At 41.2% G+C, this 19819-nt stretch overlaps 1 protein-coding gene across 5 annotated transcripts in view; it reads right to left on the minus strand.

The window, feature by feature from the left end:
• tia1 (TIA1 cytotoxic granule-associated RNA binding protein) overlaps positions 1–19819 on the minus strand; it is a 42175-nt gene that overhangs the window by 7593 nt on the left and 14763 nt on the right. For 3 of the 5 annotated variants that reach the window (XM_043681615.1, XM_043681611.1, XM_043681613.1), the window contains 7 exons: positions 18758–18847; positions 18070–18124; positions 17219–17306; positions 6662–6737; positions 5765–5873; positions 5267–5362; positions 3564–3648 (listed from right to left, as the gene is read on the minus strand). In XM_043681615.1, the coding sequence (XP_043537550.1) occupies positions 3564–3648; positions 5267–5362; positions 5765–5873; positions 6662–6737; positions 17219–17306; positions 18070–18124; positions 18758–18847 (599 nt within the window). The remainder of the gene's footprint in view (positions 1–3563; positions 3649–5266; positions 5363–5764; positions 5874–6661; positions 6738–17218; positions 17307–18069; positions 18125–18757; positions 18848–19819) is intronic. The other 2 variants (XM_043681616.1, XM_043681612.1) reach the window with 1 other exon arrangement.

The following is a 19819-nucleotide window of genomic DNA, read 5'->3' on the forward strand; positions in this document are numbered from 1 at the left end:
TCCTTGGATGCTGCCTGACCGGCTGTGCTTTCATAAGAGCAAGAAAATCAACCCATGTGGAAGTTTCTTGATATGTTATTGTGCTGGTAAAAGCTGGTCAAGTGTTCGGATACTTGCACCAATCAGATAAACAATCGACTTTGACCCCCTTCATTCGCAATGCGTCAACTCTCATGGACTTTAGCTCATCAGTGACAGATCCTCATTAATTCTGGCCTTCTCTCCTAACAGTACTTCCTCCACAAATTAATTCCTAAAAATAACAAACTCTCTTTTACTTTCCAACTAGCAAACACACGAGTCCAGCTTTTCAAACCACAATTTGCCTTTAAATCATTACGTTATGGTTTATTGTAGTGCCAACAGTAGTTTACCAAGATCACAATATGGTCTGAAAAGACAAATATCTGAACTGTCAATTTATCTCCAGGTTCTGGAAATTGCTTGCGCCGACTTGCAGAATGCTCTTCCAAAAATGCTTCAACCAACGCATTAACCACCAGTGATTCAATTGCAGTGCAGCAGCTAATGGCATTAGTGTTTGGTACAAAAAAGTCTTGCATCTCACATCACTAATCTGCCCAAGTCCAAGATCTGCACAGCCAAGAATAATTATGCTGAAAATTCTTCTGACACATGGCAGAATCAAAACATACGTTTGAATTCAATGATGCACAGTCAACACTTATTCGAAGCTACCAATTCTCTTTGTTATACATGTATTTAATTTATATGCAATTTCAAGTTCGTCAACATTACAAAGACATCAGAAGGCTCAAAATGAAGTCTTCAAAACAGACGAAATCCATTCTTTCCATGCAGGCTGTACAATACATATTTTCTTGGATATAAGCAGCAAATAGAAATATGCAGCAAGTATTTTCCAGGAAATCACAAGGAAGCTGAGCGGCCAATACAACAGCTGTCATTGACAAAATTCAGCAACTAAAAACAGATGACTTGTACAAGATAAACAGATCCCAACATTTAAACAGTTCAGACAAAGGATCCAGCAAGATGATGAGTCACCACTGGAATAGGGGTTCCACTGCTAAAGCAAACCAAACGTTCGTTCAATAAACATAACACAATATGCAGGGCCATACAATTCTGGAGTGGTCCCGGTACCTTTTCTAATGACACATCTGGACTCTTCCAGGCAACTAAACCCAGCTGCGCTGGTGCAACTAACAACCTTGCCAAGTCTTTGCTGCAATTCATTTCATTAGGAGGCCCCCTGTTGAGTTCAATGTAGTGCAAGCTCTTAGTGAAGTAAACAAACTAAGCATAGATCTACAGAGCCACTGACAACGTCCCCAGTCAACGTTGCCTGAAGTGGATTCCTAAGTGGTCTCAAAATCTCACGTCCCACCCAGAATCCGTGCCACATCTGTTCTCGGAAAGGAACCCCTACTAAAGAATTCATGTCTTTGCACAGACCTAAGGAGTATCTTTAACGTGATGAAGCATCCCAAAGCACTTCACAGCATGATCATCAAGCAAAATATCATGTCACGCCTCTGAAATAAATACGAAAGCAGACAACCACAATCTCGAGGTCTGTTGTAAGGAGTGCCTCACAGGTGATAAGATACGGCAAGATGAAGTTTAGAGGGGGAGTTCCAGAGCTGTGGACAGTTGTGTCTGTGGTTGGAGTAATTTAAAATAGTGAAGTAGCATTCTAGATTTGGAGGTGTGTAACTGCATTGGAGGACTACAGATTACAAAGCTGGGAAAAAAAACACAAGATCATGAAGGGATCTGAAAATAATGATGAAAATTCTTAAGTTTTGGCTTGTTTAACCAGAAATCAAAGGAAATATCATAAGGTATGAATGAGGGCTAAAGGAGTCTGTGAGTTGAAGCAGATCTGGAGTCAGGGGATACAACAGAATTGCAAACAGACAGCCTTGGGAGAGTGCATGAATCTGGTCATAAACTATTCATCGCACAGTTTCAGGGGGTATGAAGACAGGCACTGACTTTGTCAACAGTTCTGTTTAATCTCAGGTAGTCAACCACGAGAGGACAGAGTGGATGTTTCCAGAACAGAATGCATGGGGGCAACAGCAAACAAAGGCCTCAATGGATTCTTTGTTAGTCTGTTCACCAAGCTAGTCGGTTTATTGGCGGACTTTTTGTCACCTTTCTCGGTGACACCGCCAGTGCTGTGTTGGCTCCTGTGAAGCACTTCCAATTGACGTGGTCCTGTTTGAGCAGGTTTCAGTTAGTGCCAGTTCTGGTTTTCCATCGCAACACTTTTGTATATTGGGTCCAGGTCAATGTAGTTGTTGATGGAGCCCGAGGATGAGTACTGTTTTTCCAGGAATTCCCTTGTTATTCTTTGTTGAGCCTGTCCTAGTATCGTTGTGTTGCCCCAGTTAAACTCATGGCTCTTGTCACCCGTGTGTATGGATACCAGGGAGAGTTGGTTATGACGCTTGCTTGCGGGTTGGTGTTCATGGATGTGGGTCGCGAGCTGTCTGCCTCTTTGCCCTACACAGTGCTGAGTGCACTGGTATCCATGCACACAGACAAGAACTGGAAACAGCTCAAACAGAACCACATAAATTCAAGGTGGAACAGTACAGCAGCAACGCTTCAAAGGAGGGAATGTCGCACTGACGACGTCACCCAGAAAGGGGACAAAATGTCTGCAAACTTGTACTAGCTTAACAAACAAACCAACAACGCATCCAACCAGATCGTGAGCTACAGATCATCACTAAAATGTTAAAAGCCTACAATATTTGGCTGGGAGGAAATTTCTGCTCATTCATTATTTGACATCGGACAGTCTAACCATTTGCAGCAGGGATGCAAACCCAACTGAAGGCTTTCAGATGTACAGATGGAATTCCTACAGTGTGGAAGCAGGCCATTCAGCCTGTCAAGTCCACACCAACCCTCCAAAGAGCCTCTACCCTATCCCTACAACCCTGCATTTCCAAAGGTCATCCACTCAGCCTGCCCATCCCAGGACACAATGGGCAATCTACCAAGGCCAATTCGCCCTAACCTGTGCACTTTTGGACGGTGGGACAAAACTGGAGCACTCAGAAGAAATCCAAACAGATGCGGGGAGGATGTGCCAATTCCACACAGACAGTTGCCCGAGGCTGAAATGGAACCCAGGTCCCTATCTCTGTGAGGCAGCAGTGCTAACCACTGAGCCACCATGCCACTCCCAGTGCTAGCATGGATCTTGTAGGTGACAGTGCATCCTAGATTGAAAGAGAGGACAACAAAGATCCTACGTAACCACTACAATCTAGAATACTTAGATCGTGTCCAATACTCCTCCCTCGAACATTAAAACCAAGTAAATTGGTTTCACTCAAATTTCAATCTCACTGTGTCTCTTGACTTTCTGTACACAAAACAAATTACGTCATGGCACACTTTAAGGCAATTCACTTCACAGGAAGCACTTTGAGAGCCCTCACAAGGTACAATATAAATCTAAATGCTTTTGCTCTCTTTAATTGGCTACTCGTTCTCAGTTCATTCACTGAAACCGAAAACCAATGCAAAATACGAACTGTTCAAAGACTGAAACATACCGTACAAACGAATACCCTTTCTCAGGAAACACTCTGATCTCCATGATCTGTCCAAAGGGTGAAAATGTCTGGCGCATGAGTTGTTCTAAAAGAAGACAGATATTAATGTTACTGTATTTCTTGACCAATAACTGTTAAAAATTTCATTTGTGGGATGGGAGCATTGCTGGCTGAGCCAGCTATAGTGCCCATCCCCAACTTCCCCCTTGAGAAGCTGGGGAGTGAGCCACCTTCTTGAACCATTGCAATCCAAGTGGTGTCGGGACACCCACACAGTGCCGTGAGGGACAGTGTTCCTGGATCTGCTGCCCTTTCCCTTCTCAACGGTAGTGGTCATGGGTTTAGAAGGAGTTATTGGAAGAGCAATGGATCTTGCAGTGGTACAAACTGCTGCTACTGCTGAGCTGATAGGGGAGGGATTCCATGTTTGTGGATGTGATCCCAATCAAGCAAGATGCTGGTGCTGGATTGTTTCAAACAAATTGCACACCGTTGAAGCTGCACTCACACACAAGTGGGGAGTATTCCATCACACTCCTGACGAGTGCCTTGCACATGCGGAGTTACTTGCTGCAGGATTCCTTGCCTCTGACATGCTCTTAAAGCCATTGTATTTATATGGCTGGTCCCATTCTGCTTCTGGTCAATGGTGACCCCCCAGGATGTTGACAACGGGGGATTGAGAGAGTGTACATGGGACCATAGTTAGATTGTCTCTTGTTGGAGGTGGTCTTTCTCTGGCACTTGTATGGCATGAATGCTACTTGCCACTTGCCCAGAGAGCTTAAAGTTGACAAGGTTCAAGATATAGATTAGACAATATGTTGGATATTAGCCTTTTCCACCAGAGTCTCAAATTTGAGTCACCAGCTCAGACTTACTTGATGCAAGCTCTCCAAGTTTCATTCCTTGAGGGCTCATCACTTAGAGAATTTGAACCATCTCCAATCGGCAAGAGCAGTTTGAGCATTTGGAAAACACTGTTTATTAGCCTCAAAATGAATGAGCGGGTTGAGTACTGGAAGAATTTCACAAGGAGGTAGCAGCCAGTTATCCTTGGGCACACTAAAGAACAGACAGAGTTTACCTTGATAACCATTCCCAATTTGGGGATGGCGTTTGAAGTTTTGTTTTTGAGCACGAACACACCTCAGCCTTATTAACTTAAAAACGGAAAACAACTGAGTCACCTGGATATCAAATAATTTAGCAGTAACTGCCAGGAGAAATTATACATCACTGAAAATATTTTAAAAAGTGGCTGCCGACAGCGTTTCAGGAAATATAATAACGTGCGTTGTTTGCGCTACATGAGAATCTTGATGATTCCAAGTGTTTCAAAAGGCACTACACTGATCGAGTGGGTGGATTAGGAAGTGACAGATATTTTAAACAGTGACAAAAGCAAGACAATACACAATGGTGAGCAATTTGCCCATGCACAAACTGACAGGTTACATGTGGACAGAAATGGAAACATGGTCCACGATTTCACAATGGCGAAAGGGGGTCTTTTGCACCGTTAGAATACAGCATCTTGTTACCCATTTAGCCTTTTCCCACACAGATGTAGATGGGTGAAGTGCAAATCATTTGCAAGAATGAAAGATCTCATCAAGCAGCAGATGATCTTGACATCACTGCCGTTTCTCCTCACTGCAGCCATAGCATTAAAACTTGGATGTGAGACACTGAGTAGTTACCTGTAAGTCCAGCTGCTATGCCACCGCAATAGACTGTACAATTGCTGGGACTGGACTGATTTACAACTTCCTCATAGGACAGCTGTTTGGTATTTGCTGAAAAAGGACAAAAAGAGTGCACAGATCAAGTAAAGTCTGAAAAAATAAACCTACTTACAATAAGCTGAAGGTTTTAAAAATACTATCTTTGCTTGCCAAAGTTTCATTCACCAAGTCAGCCTGCTGAGGATACCTTGGAATCTCACACGTTTGTCACCACAATTTACTTAATCCATGATATGACGAAGCCTATGATTTCCCCTAAATTGCATGCATTAAACAGAACGCACATCTTATTGTGAAAATGTACAAGAACTTAGCACTCGAGTCAAGCTGCATTATCAGGGCTGTTCAAACATTTGCTTTACTCGCATTCTTGAGTGGAAAACTCTGATTTTATAACCCTACACAAAATAGTGCGAGTTGTTGGACCTCCAATACACTGCTCATTAAACTTACGCTCTGATGTACTCTTTGGGGCGGGAGGCTTGCGGGTTGCCCAGTTTGTTCGGATCTGTCTTCCTCCAAGCCACTGCCCTCCCATCTGCTGAATGGCGTTTTCAGCATCCTGCAATTGAATGCAATGAGAGAGAAACAAAGTTTCAGTAACTGGAGGCAATAACCAAAACGCTCACCACAAACAATGCACAAGACTTTCAGCAGTACACATGAGAAGGTGCTCCGAGGAAAAGATCAGCATTGCTTTACTTGCCTTTACAATGGGCTAACCTCCCAACCAAACGCCTTGCATATTCACCCATCATAAGCATCCCACAATGCAGCGCATCAGCCCAAACCTTACATACTGTCAGTGCTCAGCGTCTCCAACAAGAAATGAGAGTCTTTCTAACATTTCAACTGCAATAGTAAGTCCAAAAGTGCTTCACCGAGCTGAAAAGTTGCATGATCAGGCATAATAACTTTTGAGAAGCGGGATGCTGAGAGCAAGTTTCAAGTGTTGGGCTTTCATTAATTTTTTTTGAAAGGGGTGGGACATCCTTCTAAAACCTTTGCCAAAAGGCAAGTTTAACAAAGGACAAAAACCAGTGAATGCCCTGCTGCTGACAATAAAATCAGAGGGGGAAATCGAAGGTCCAAGGCAAAATCCTGCAAAGAGGTTTGGGTGGATAAGGGAGTTGGGGCTTCTTTAAAGGTGTCATTGTTCAAGCCAAGAACCACGTGACATTCAATCTAGCCGGACCCTGTTTTTGTTTAGTTCACACTGTGACAGGGCTTCCGTTGTCTCCTCCGACCAAAATGTACATTCAGGATTTACCGGAGTGCTTTTTCACTGATAAAGAGACTGCTCTCACTTGTGCGCAGTAAATTATCTAGTACGAACACTGGCCGACTTACCCACTTATTGTAGAAGGACACAAAGCCATACCCTTTGGATTTTCCAGTTGCCAAATCTTTGACCACTCTAGCATCGCTGGCAACACAAATAAATTAAACATAATAAATAAACAGGCTTCTTGTCAGAATAAGGTGACTGTAAAGCATAAAAAGACAGGAACCACACACACGCACAAAACACACACACACTGCTTATTGTCAACTCATCACGTCTCACCTTTGATACAGGGACCACTTATTGCAAGAGTGCCATATTCTACAAAGCACCTTTCTCCTTTGCCACTATACTAAGTACTATGTCTTCACTTGCTAGTTCACTACATCTTGATTTGCTCATTCATTTAAAACAGCATTGTTAACTTTAATGTGGTAAACATGCAAACTGGAGCTGAGCTAGCTAACGTTCTTACAGAATTTTTTCTTTGTTTTAAAAGCTACTCAAATAGTTTGTAAGTTCATTCATTTTTTTAAAAAAATGTAAACCATCTGCTAGGCATGGTCAAAGCAGCTATTCCTAGTTATGAGACACCAGGCCAAATCAAAAAGCAAAAAAATTCATTGTACAATGCAAGATTAATTGAATGGCTTTCCTTAACCATGCACATTACTTAGCACTTGTTGCCAACAAGTTTTCTACCTATTCTTAAAAATACAGTATATGAAATAGAAAAAAGACTAGAAAAATAAAAAATAGGAATTAAAAGGCATACATCGCCTGTTAACAATTCTTTTAGTTTCTCGGAAGGGTGAATTCGTTACCCCCTGTTTGGACTGTGGGCAGCTGTAAATTTTGAGAAATTAAGATTTTCAGAAACGGTTGCAAATATTCAGAGAAAGTGAAAACACTAATAAGACACTGTACTTCCAAAGTGTTAACAAGAACTACGCAGACTAGCATCAATATAATGAAAAGTGCATTATATACAGATAGAATCAGATCACTAAAGAACTGATTGAGAACTATTTTACGCACAATAGAGAAAAAAAGCAATTATATCTGTATACAAAGACAAAAGGAAATAAGACATCTACAACTGAGTGAACGATTATCCACTGTGACAGTCCCTTGCAGTTAGCCATGGAATTCCTGTCCATTCTTCAGAGACAGTCTGTAAAATAACCAGAGCCCTATTATTTGAAATTGATTTTGAACCCAACTATGGTGTATCTTCCTTTCCCCAGTTTGGAGATTGTTTGCATAAAATGTTTCTTAGGCAATTTATTAACTCAAGAATAAATTTCAAGCACACTTAAAAAGAAATCTCCCGCTCAGATCAATCAAGTGTGGTTTTTACCTTCAGGTGCGAATGTTTTGGTAACATCTTTGACATGCTTCAGTATAAAAATGATTTGGACTCCACTTTTAATGCGAGATTACCAAACAATCACATGCGCAAAGACCAACGCTATGTGGATCAAGAGTTGAGGACACAAACTGTAGCACACGAGGTTTAATCTTGTGCAGCACCTTCAATGCTCCAATCACTTGAAACCCATTGCTCTTAAGTTGCACCTTGAAGACAGCCTGACACCTGGCTTATTTTCAGTGGCCCCTCAGAGTTTAAGTCTTATCTGAGGTTCACAACAGAAACCTCAAAAGTCCCATCAAACACACACATCTTTTAAAGGAAGTTGTGAAGCAGCAATCAAGTTACGATGTGAGCAATTTCTTCAAGTTTTAACCACAGAATGCATGAATTTGTGAAAATTCTTCTGTGTGAGTTCTGTCTTTCATCAATTTTCCAGTTTTGATTTCCAATGTGACACAGCTCTTAACACAAAAGGTGGGTGCCTGCTTTCTTCCACCTCCCCACACAATCCTGGCAATTCCCAGGGAAATTTCCAATCCAGTCTCAAACAACTCACTTATGTTTGGCATTGCCCAACGAGCCTGACAAGAACAGAAAAAGACCCCGCCACTGTGTCTGACATGGTGGCACAAACATCCATTCGGCAATCCAGTGCTACAATCATGCTCTCAACGAGTTTCTGTGCGGCTTCCCAAAGACCTGCATCAGCAGACGTAAAACATCATGATTCAAATACCCTCAGTGCACCTCATGCTGCTCAAATATTTGGTTCAATTGCAACGAGACACAATAACGACAGAAACTCAACATTCTGACAGAAAAAATACTGTACAAAACTCAAGATGGCATACTAACCAGGTGCCCTGCACAGAAGATTTAATCCATGACTACCAATGCCAGTGTTGGACATGTAGGTCACTTTAAGGTCAACCTGATGAAAGCAGTTGATGCCCATTAGACTTATTCCCCAGTCCAGGGCAGTGGGGGAATGGGCTGGTCTTCTGGACAGGCTAAACTACACATTTACAATTCAACACTTATAACTCTTCAAGTCTTTTGCTGTCCTGATTCAATATGTCTATCAATCTGTTAAACGTCTAAAGCTAATCCAAAAAAATCAAGAAAGAGTTGCTGTTTGTTAAACCTAACAAACAGCAACTTCATCATCAAGTTGCGAAAGGAATTCTATTTGTTTCTGAACTACATCCACATTGGTCAAGAAAAAGAAAACAAAAATTCACAATATCACCTCAAACTAAAGTGCATGAAGTTCTGAAGTCATGAAGCTAAGTCAATCATATTTATAATGAATCCTTCGACATGGAACAGACAAACGGCATTCTGCAAACACAAAGTTGTGCAAGACAACAAGTGAACTGCGTCAAGACTCCTCAAGACCTTTGGATATTGGAAGCCAAGTTCAACCATCACAAACATGCCCTTTGCAAGAATATCTTCAAAACATTCAATGGTGATTATTTTCTAATGTCCCTGTCGAAGACAGAAGCGGAGTTTGTTCAAGTTAAGGTAGGCGTTGTGAGGAAGTTGGAAAATTTGTCACCCTAGCCAACCGGTCTGTAAATTCCCACCGCCTGAACAAGTTGCAACAGATTTCTCTGCCTCACCGAGATGCTTTAAGATGTCGTGTTATCGTGATCACAGGAGACTGGAAATTCAATAGTGCACAGCATTCAGAAGGAGACATACAGTCAGGGAGATTTCAGCAAAAAGCACTGGCTGAAATATACAGTTATCTCATAAGCCAGCCACAATTGCAGCTTTTGATGCAGTGACACTATCTCATACAGCATTTCAATGAGTAACCAAATGCTATCATTTGTGACCGGTCAACTTAAGCAGACATGAATTATTAACGAGGATATCACGGCTTAGAGTTTTGAACCCATCCAACAAACTTGCCTCTTACATATAAAAACACTGACTTGAAACTTCTGCACAGATCTCTGCCAAAACAGGCAATAGACAATAGGTGCAGGAGTAGGCCATTCAGCCCTTCAAGCCTGCACCACCATTCAATATAATCATGGCTGATCATTCCTAATCAGTATCCTGTTCCTGCCTTATCTCCATAACCCTTGATTCCACTACCCTTGAGAGCTCTATCCAACTCTTTCTTAAATGAATCAAAAGACTGGGCCTCCACTGCCCTCTGGGGCAGAGCATTCCACACAGCCAACACTCTCTGGGTGAAGAAGTTTCTCCTCATCTCTGTCCTAAATGGTCTACCCCGTATTTTTAAGCTATGTCCTCTGGTTTGGCACTCACCCATCAGCAGAAACATGTTCCCTGCTGCCAGAGTGTCCAATCCTTTCATAATCTTATACTTCTCAATCAGATCCCCTCTCAGTCTTCGAAACTCAAGGGTATACAAGCCCAGTCGCTTCAGTCTTTCAGTGTAAGGTAATCCCGCCATTCCAGGAATTGACCTCGTGAACCTATGCTGCACTCCCTCAATAGCCAGAATGTCTTTCCTCAAATTTGGAGACCAGAACTGCACGCAGTACTCCAGGTGTGGTCTCACCAGGGCCCTGTACAGCTGCAGAAGGCATGACAAAACAGATCAATAACGGTTCCTTGTTGATTAAACACAGCCTAACAAGTTATGCAGTATTTCTATAGGATTTTTAACATAATCAACTCACCAAAGGCACATCACAGGAGAATTATAAATCAAAATACAACACTGAATCATGAGGTGGTACTTGATAGATCAAGAAGCTTTATCAAACTGGTAGGGTGTAAGTGCCTTAAAAGGAGGAAAGCGATGTAGAGAATTGGAACAGGCCGCCTGAAAGCATACCCTCTCAAATGGTGTCACTGTTCAGACTTGGGCTGTTCAGGAGGAATTACAGGAGTGCAGAAATCTCAGAAGGGGCTTGGTGCTGGGAAGGTTATAGAGATAAATCGGGGACAATGTCTTGGAACGATTCAAAAACAAGGGTGAGAATTTTAAAATCAAGGCATTGCTCAACCTGGAGCTGATCAAGGTCAATGAGCAGAGATGTCACGTGAGCATGACAGAGCTTTGGACAACCTGGTTTACACAGGGTCCAAATGTGGAAGTGGACAGAAATAGTCAAGTCCAGAGGTACTTATGAATGAGTGGTTATTGACTAAGTTAGAGAAAAACAGTCTACACCCTAAACATCAAGCTTAAAATACTGACAATTTCACAGACGGTCCTGCAAAGCGGTCCCACATTTTCAAATGAAGTGTCAGTCACCACACATATTCAAACTGTCACTGGTGTCTAGCAATAGCACAGGAGCAGTTGCAAGTTCTTAACTGTGGGTACATTTGCACACTTACACGCACACACGCCCTCAGATCATTTACCAGCAAAGTTTCAGCAGCTAGCTACAAACTCTCAGTCACAAATTATTCATGGTAGCAGTGATTAATGACCCTTCCATTCTGTGCTGGAAAGAAACCTGAAAAAACTAGGGACGACCATCAACAGGCATTATTCCACAATATTTCATCTCACAAAGTAACCTGATCCAAATGGTCGTCACTCTTCTACTCTCAGGCAGCCCATTATATTTGTTTTGATGCCAACTTGGAGGTATCGTTCTTCAACCAGAATACTGGCATAATCTCCTCTGCCAATTTTGGTGTTTCCATGTTCTCTACCACATTAAGGCAACAGGGTCTGTATCGCATAATTAACCAGCAATAACATAGGCTCTGCCTGATTAGGGAACGAGCAGCTGTCTGACTAATAACACTTCACACACAAATCTGTTCTGACCAGAGAAATGCAACCATTTTTGCAAAATCAACTTGTATCAAATCTCCAGGGCTGACGTGCCAGTTCTGCAAAGGAAAGCTCAAAAGCAGTGGGTATAAACCCTACTAAAAAAGTTGATGTTATCGAAGAACTAGCAATTAGTACTAGATCCTAAGGCTAGAGACTAACTCCAATTCCCACACTTACCGAACTGCCACACTACACTCTGCCGGATGCAGAAAGGCATGCTTCTTTTCCTTAATAATAATAGATTCCACTATTTTCCTAATGACTGAAATTAAGCTGAGTTTCCTCCTCGCTGCTCAATTCCTGTTTTAAACAAGGGCATTACAACTGCCCTGAGGAACCTCTGCAATGATATCCTGAGACTTCAACCAAAACCCAATTTCCTTCATGCCAGTATGGCTCAAAATGATTTAACAGTTTATATGATCCCTTTTGAATTCAACTTTGATGTCCCATTCAATAAAATGCAGCCTTGGTGTAAAGGACAGTCAATCCATTTCATCTCCGAATTCAGCTCTTTCGTCCATGTCTGAAAGGCGACAGTAATAGGGGTCTGGTGGCACATGAGACTGGTGGAAAACACATTGAGCATCAGCTTACTCACTGAGTGCTGCTTGACAGCCCTGTTAACAGTACCTCCCACCTCTTTGCTGACAGTTGAGTGTGAACCGCTGGGATAACAACTGGCTGAATGATGTAAAAACAATGACTGCAGATGCTGGAAACCAGATTTTGGATTAGTGGTGCTGGAAGAGCACAGCAGTTCAGGCAGCATCCGAGGAGCAGCAGCCCTTGGTGAAGAGCTTTTGCCCGAAACGTCGATTTTGCTGCTCCTCGGGTGCTGCCTGAACTGCTGTGCTCTTCCAGCATCACTAATCCAAAAACTGGCTGAATTATGGCTGTCCTGCTTTTAATGAAGAAAAAGCATGCACGGGCCATTTCTTAATGGTTGGTGTACTGAAATGGTTGGGCCCCAGTTCCGGCTCATGCTGGAGCACAAGTCTTCAGCCCATTAGCTGGTTATCAGGTCTAGAGGCCTGCACTACATTTGTTGCTTTCAGCGTTTGAGGCATTCTAGCTGAGTATACTTGAAGCAACGTTAAGTCGATTACTCAAAAAAATTTAAAATTGCCCAAGAAACATAGGAGTTGAGCCCTGACGACACAGTCTGTACAAAATGCTGTTAAAACTTTTCAAGTTTCACTGAAAATCAAGTATATTGTACTTACCTGAACAGAAAACGTGGAAACAAAAGATTTAGAATATAGCCAAGTAACAGGTACAGAGTTACATTAAACAAGGCAACGTTTCTTAAAGGGAAACAAAAAAAAATCCAAGCAAAATTATTGCTGACCCGAATTAACGTTTCTGTTCAAGATCAAACTTTGCTTGCCACAATTAATACTCTCCTCGGTGGCATTTCTCTGACGTGATTCCCAACCTTGAAACTAACATTATACATCAGACAAAAAAAAAACTCTGCATGCTGGAAATCAGAAACAAAACCAGAAATTGCTGCAAAAGCTCAACATGCATTTCGAAAGAGGCAGCTTTCTCTCCCCAGATGCTGCTCGACTTGCTGAGTTTTTCCAGCAATTTATGGATTTGCTTCTACATCAAATATGGACCTAAGGTGCTTAAATGAAAGAAAGAGAATTTATACCTTTGGAAATGGACTTGATTTTAATTTCTGAAAAGCAGGCAAGTTGCTACATCTCTCACTGCTCACAGCCGCTACCTGTGATTTTGCAAAACACCACCAAGGAAATGATCCGAATCAATTTGGTGCCTCATTAATTATTACCGAACAATTCGGCTGCTTTGACTGCTCAGTGAGGTGTTCAACTGGGCCAGCCCGCAAAAAGCAAAACATAACACTCAACCAGCATGTTAAATTAAAGGATGCTTCTTTATCAAACAATCAACACCTTTCACAAGGACGTCCGAAATGTTGGCAATCTTTATTTTTAAAACACAATCACTGTTGCAATCAAAGGAAATGAAGCAGCCAATTTGTTCCAATCAGGACCCACAAACTGAAATAAGCAAAATTAGCAAACTGCCTATTCTCGTGGCAAATTCTATCGAGAACAATAGAAGAGCTCCCTTCTCTCTTATAAAAAAATGCTGAAGATCTTTTACGTCTACCTGAGACTGAATAGTTGGAGTTAAATCATTCAGAATACAAGTCTATATTTCACATGTGATCACCAGTTCTTCACTCCAAATTATTCCGATAGGCTGGTTCCAAAAGTAATTCACACCATAAATGTAGGCCCACTGGGAACGACGTGAAAACATCAGTCCATTTCCTTTGGATTCTTCACAGCTTAACAGGAACGCACCTTCTTTTCAGATGCCAAAATATTTTAACAGTGAACAAAATTTTAATTCACATCTGTGGAATAAACCCACAGGCCACAAACACTCGGCACATGCAACTAAGGGCCGAACATAAATCCTTTGCCTAGTCTGCAGTTGTGGCATTTGATGCCAACTTCTCTATATTACATCAACTGCCACATTCCAAGGTTTTATAAAGCAGAATGCACCGTTCAAAGAATCTGAGTGCGCTGGAATGTTTGATTCCAGTTGCAAAAAATATCCGACGTCAACCTAAAACACGACACAGGTTACAGTTTGACTGACCAAGAGAAAAATAAATAATTTTTGTAAAGATTTGTAGCTCAGGTTGAGTTTCTTCAGGTAAATTTGCTCGCTGAGCTGGAAGGTTCATTTTCAGACATTTCATCACCATACTTGGTAACATCATCAGTGAGCCTCTGGTGAAGCGCTGGTGTGACATCCCACTTTTTATTCATGTGTTTAGGTTTATTTGGGTAATGCAGAAGCAATAATGCAGAGACTCAAAAAAAAAACAGCTCTCCCAACCATCCATCTTGGGTCATCACCAAACGAAACAAATTAGTGGAAACCTACAACACCATCAATAATATACTCATTGGTATAAAATTCACAAAAGAGAACAACATCCTGCCATGTCACAGCCGAGCAAACACTCAGTGCGAAACTTCAAACCTGTGTAGACAGGAAAACACACATGGACCAAATATTTAACTACAGAAGCAATCATCCCAGCACCCACAAACAAAGCTGCATTAGGACATTATTTCAACAAGCCACCACACACTGCAGGAACTACAAAGAACAGAAGAGAAATCCCTATAGACCATATTCAAGAAGAACAGGGACCCAATAAACACAAACCATCAATTCCTCAACAACAAACCTAAATAAGCAGACACAACGCACCCAGAAACCCTCGTCACTTTACCCTACATCAAATTCATCTCTGTAATTACTTCCAGACTACTCAGACCTGTTGGCATCATGGCAGCCCACAAACCGACCAACAAACAGGCAGAAAACTAGCCATCAGGATACTTGAACATCAACTCGCCTAAAAAAATCCATGACCCACTATCACTCGTATCCTTATACAGACAAAGGAGGACACCACTTTGACTGGGACAACACAGGACAAGCCAAACAGACACACAAAAGAACTCCTTGAAGCACAGCATTCCAACCGAACTCTTATCAATGAACACATTGATTTGGACCTCGGAGAAAAAGAACCAGAAATGACATCACCCACCCAAAGAAATCTAAACACGAACAGAAAGTGGGACATAGCACCAGCACTTCACCAGAGGCTCACTGATGATGTTACATAGTATAGTAACGAAACATCTGACAACAAACCTTCCAACTCAGCGAGCAAACTTACATCCGAAAATAAACAGCTTCAGAAATCTACTTAAAGAACCAGCTTCTGCAGCCCTCACACAGTAAACAGGGCTGTAGATTAGATTAGATTACAGTGTGGAAACAGGCCCTTCGGCCCAACAAGTCCACATCGACCCGCCGAAGCGAAACCCACCCATACCCCTACATTTACCCCTTACCTAACACTACGGGCAATTTAGTATGGCCAATTCACCTAACCTGCACATCTTTGGACTGTGGGAGGAAACCGGAGCACCCGGAGGAAACCCACGCAGACACGGGGAGAACGTGCAAACTCCACACAGTCAGTCGCCTGAGTCGGGAATTGAACCCGGGTCTCTGGCGGGTTCACTCTGCTAACCACTGTGCCACCGTGCCGCCCACCGTGTATGCCATTAGCTTCCTACCGTTTTCAGCTTCTGCAAGACTACACCAGATAAATGGTTTTTGCACAATCTGCAACCTCTAACTCCATGAACACAATAGAAAAAGACTGCATGTTTTGCTTAAACAAAATTGTAGGGGGCCTCAAGATACCGCATTTAACTAACATCTTCAGAAATGAAAGATACTTTTAGAGACAACTAACAGTTTTTAAAACCAAAATTCAAGTTTTAAGGTTTTGGAATATAAACTGGATTCATATCATAATGCAAGTGAAAGAATATATTCGAAGAGGTAAAAAATAATTCAGCACCAGCTGTTAAACTGTCAATGACATCTAGTCGAAGAGACAGGCAACCTTCCTATTAGCCAATGTGGCACGGAAGGAGATGGTTAAGACAGCTGACCCTCAGCGAACATGGATCATTCACATTTTCAGTACAAACTGTTCATAATGTCCAGAGCAAGAGATTTGCAGAAGCTTGTCAAATCTCGTGCAATGGAATTTTACAAATTATTCCATGCAAACGGAAGATCTAAAAAATGAACTGTGAGGAGTTAAACTGCAAGTGAGCTGCAAATAAACCATTTAAGGATTGACATCTTCTTTCTCAAGTAGAAAAGAATGCTTCGAACTGGTTTACGTGGAGAAAAAAATTTGGGTACACTTAGAAATAGTTCTTTTAAGTTCAACATTCCTTCAAACAATCGCTCAAAAATAGTTGCATTCACAAAAATAAGTAGACTTTTGTTTTCTCATCAATGACTTGCATGCAACACAGCACGTAATTAAACTGAAGATTAAACTTTCTCAAGAGTTCAAGTGGCTCCTATTATTTTTCATTGTCTCACATGAGATAATAGAATTTAACTTGGAAAGAATTGTTCACAACTTTCAAGCAATGGATATTTTTTGAAACTTCAGAAGAAGTTTTTCTTATTAAAGTGATTAAAAAAAAAGTTTGGGTTTTCAGAATCACAGTTTCCAGTGACTTGAACCGCAGAGTGGTTTATTAATGAAAACTGCAAGTGCAGTTACATGGAAAATATTGGATAAAAATTTCTTTCACAAGTGTGAACCAGCCATATATGTACCAACTACTATACGGTACTGCTGAGGAAAGTGGATTGAGAGCATCTGCTTGCTTACTTTAATGCAGTTGCTTTCAATTCTCTTACATTTAACAGAGAGTTAGAGGTTTTGGATGACGGTGAAGACGTCACTACATTAATTCAAACAGAAGACTAAAATGATCAAGAAATAATGCTTCATGCTTGAAGCGTCATTTAACACTTAGTCCAAACTGCAAACAAATTACACGAAAATGTACTTACGATATTCTTCCAAAAGGTGCAAATGCTGCTTTTATATCTTCTGTGGTGATTTCTGGACTTAAGTCGCCAACAAATACATGGAAATGATCTGTTCAAAATTCAAATTATAAACCATTTGCTCCCAGTTTAACAGAAAAGCCGACAACGCTGAAATGATAAAATCTCGCAATGTCAGAGACTGAACAGAAACACAAGACTAAAAACAACGAACTGTGGATGCTGAAGAGCTGAAACAAAAACAAAGTGCTGGAAAAACTCAGCAGGTCTGATGCCAACAGCATCCATCAAGGCAAAATATTTTTCTTCATGAAGTGGACATTTCTGGACTGAGGAAAAAGCTGTCTTCTTCTGATCTGACATGAGTGAAGCTGTTGACTTCAGAGGTCAACACAGGAGGCAACAGCATGTCAGACAAAGTAAAATAAAAATCCCAACCTTTTCACTGAAGCATTTTAAATTTCAGATCTATATGTGAAGTGGCAAATTCACAAATAGAAAGAATCAATGGTTTGAATTCATACATGGACTCTGGCTAACAGATGATATTAAATATACGACTGAGAAATTGCAAAACTGCAAGTCTGTTATGCTATCTCTAGGTTTCTGTCACTTGAGTTTCAATAACATTATCAATAAGCAGATAATAGAATGCTTTACACATAAATTGAACCCCTAATCATTTGATGCTGGTCCATGCCTTCACTTCCAGCTGCCTGGGTTTCAATGCAGGATTGACATGAAAATGTTTACAATCACAAATGGCTGCACCCTCAAAAACATTTTGCAAAAGGCTTGCTACACTAACTGAATGAAGTTGAGTTTCAAAAGGAAAATGTTAAGGCAATACTTACTACTTGTGTCTTTCTTCTGGCTACTTGGAGTTGTTGCCCAGTTCACTTTGACTTCCTGAAAATTATTTCAGAGGTTAGAACAAAATAGCCAATTTTATTCAATCAAGTATTAGACATCCACCAACTACATCTTAGTCTGCATCGATATTGCCTTTATTTAGCTCAGTTCTCTCTCTCTCTCTCTCCCCCTCCCCCGCCACACAGTGTTAAATACTTGCAAAATTTAATTGCTGCCCTCTTTTACATTTCACTGAAACTTGACACATATATAACTGGTGCAAATAATATCTGAACTGCAGTTTAGGTGAACTTACAGCAGCAGCTAGTCTAGAGTGCACTACAAAGCTAACACTGCCGAGGGACCAATTTAATAAATAAGAAATGGATAACATAAACCATTATATACACAGCAATGATTTAAAATTTTGTTTTACAAGGCTGGTATCTCATGACTGACACATTATAATCATCGTCAATATGGGCAAATGACAATAATCAAGATTGCCAAATTGACAAAGATTAAGAGAAGGCACCCATTGTGCAACAGAGGATGGAGACGCAGTATTGAATGTTCTCTTGTACACAGAACACATGGGCAGCAGCAATTCTACCATCAGATAGGATGTGAGGACTATTAGCATACAATTTTTACATTGTATTTATCACAATTAGAAAGATGTTTCCTTACTGTTTTGTGGTGTGTAGCTGAATGCATTTGTGAGACTGAAGAAGCAGGATGTGGGGCAAAGGACATTACAGCTAACTGTGACACCTCAACCTGAAGACATATAACATCACAGGACAGGCATTAAAGTTTTTTCAGATTGTGTTTTTATTTACATAGGATGCATTATGAAGTGGCTGGATCAATACCTGTAACAATATAGGCATGCGTAAAATCATTGATCTATTCACAGATAGCTTTGCTGGTTGCTGCAACTGCCAACAAGTCTTGCCTTCCAAATCAAAGATTCAATATTATACATCAGAATTACACTTGACATCAATTGCATTTTTCCTAATGACTGATACACTAAGCACACTTGTTGCTTCACTGGCATCAACTTGCGAGTACCCTCCTTTGGTTTCCATGCAGATCTCATTATGGGTCCTTCTGCAGTGGTCCACAAAGGGAGCTCACCATCACCTTTGCCAAGCTAACCACAGGCAGCAATAAATTCTGGCCCAGCCAGTGATGCCCTCAGCCCCAGGAACAAATTTGATCAGTAGCACATTCCACAAGTACTGGAATTGTCCTATCTCTGCCAAGAGCACTGGATTGAGCTTACACTCTGCCAAAAATACACTGAACAGAGTTGCAGCTGTGCATGGCAACTCCTGAAAGGTTTGTCTTTTTGAGCACTCCATTAACTTTGTCCTCTGATGTGCTGTGCCACTGGTGCATTCTCACTTTCTCATCCAGATTTTCAGTATTCACATGCATCTTTTCGTCAGCATTAAGCAACATTTCGCTCAAGCAAGCCCCTGGTGACACCTTTTGACAAGCTAAACAGTGAGGCTTTAAGTGAAAGGTTTTACTTTTAGGTTATTCAACAGGTTGGCATAGTTGGCAGCAACACCAGTACTACATGTAGCAAACAAATCAAGGACTGATCTCTCATGTTAAAGACAAAGATTAGTTGAGAAACTTTGTTGTACATACAACTCTATTCACAACAGTGAAAATAAAGGCCAGACTAACATCCAGTCACTTTATGATGGAAAATGCTCAGAGATTCATTGCCTTGTA

The sequence above is a fragment of the Chiloscyllium plagiosum genome, chromosome 42 (assembly GCF_004010195.1).
Source record: "Chiloscyllium plagiosum isolate BGI_BamShark_2017 chromosome 42, ASM401019v2, whole genome shotgun sequence".
Lineage (NCBI taxonomy): Eukaryota > Metazoa > Chordata > Chondrichthyes > Orectolobiformes > Hemiscylliidae > Chiloscyllium > Chiloscyllium plagiosum.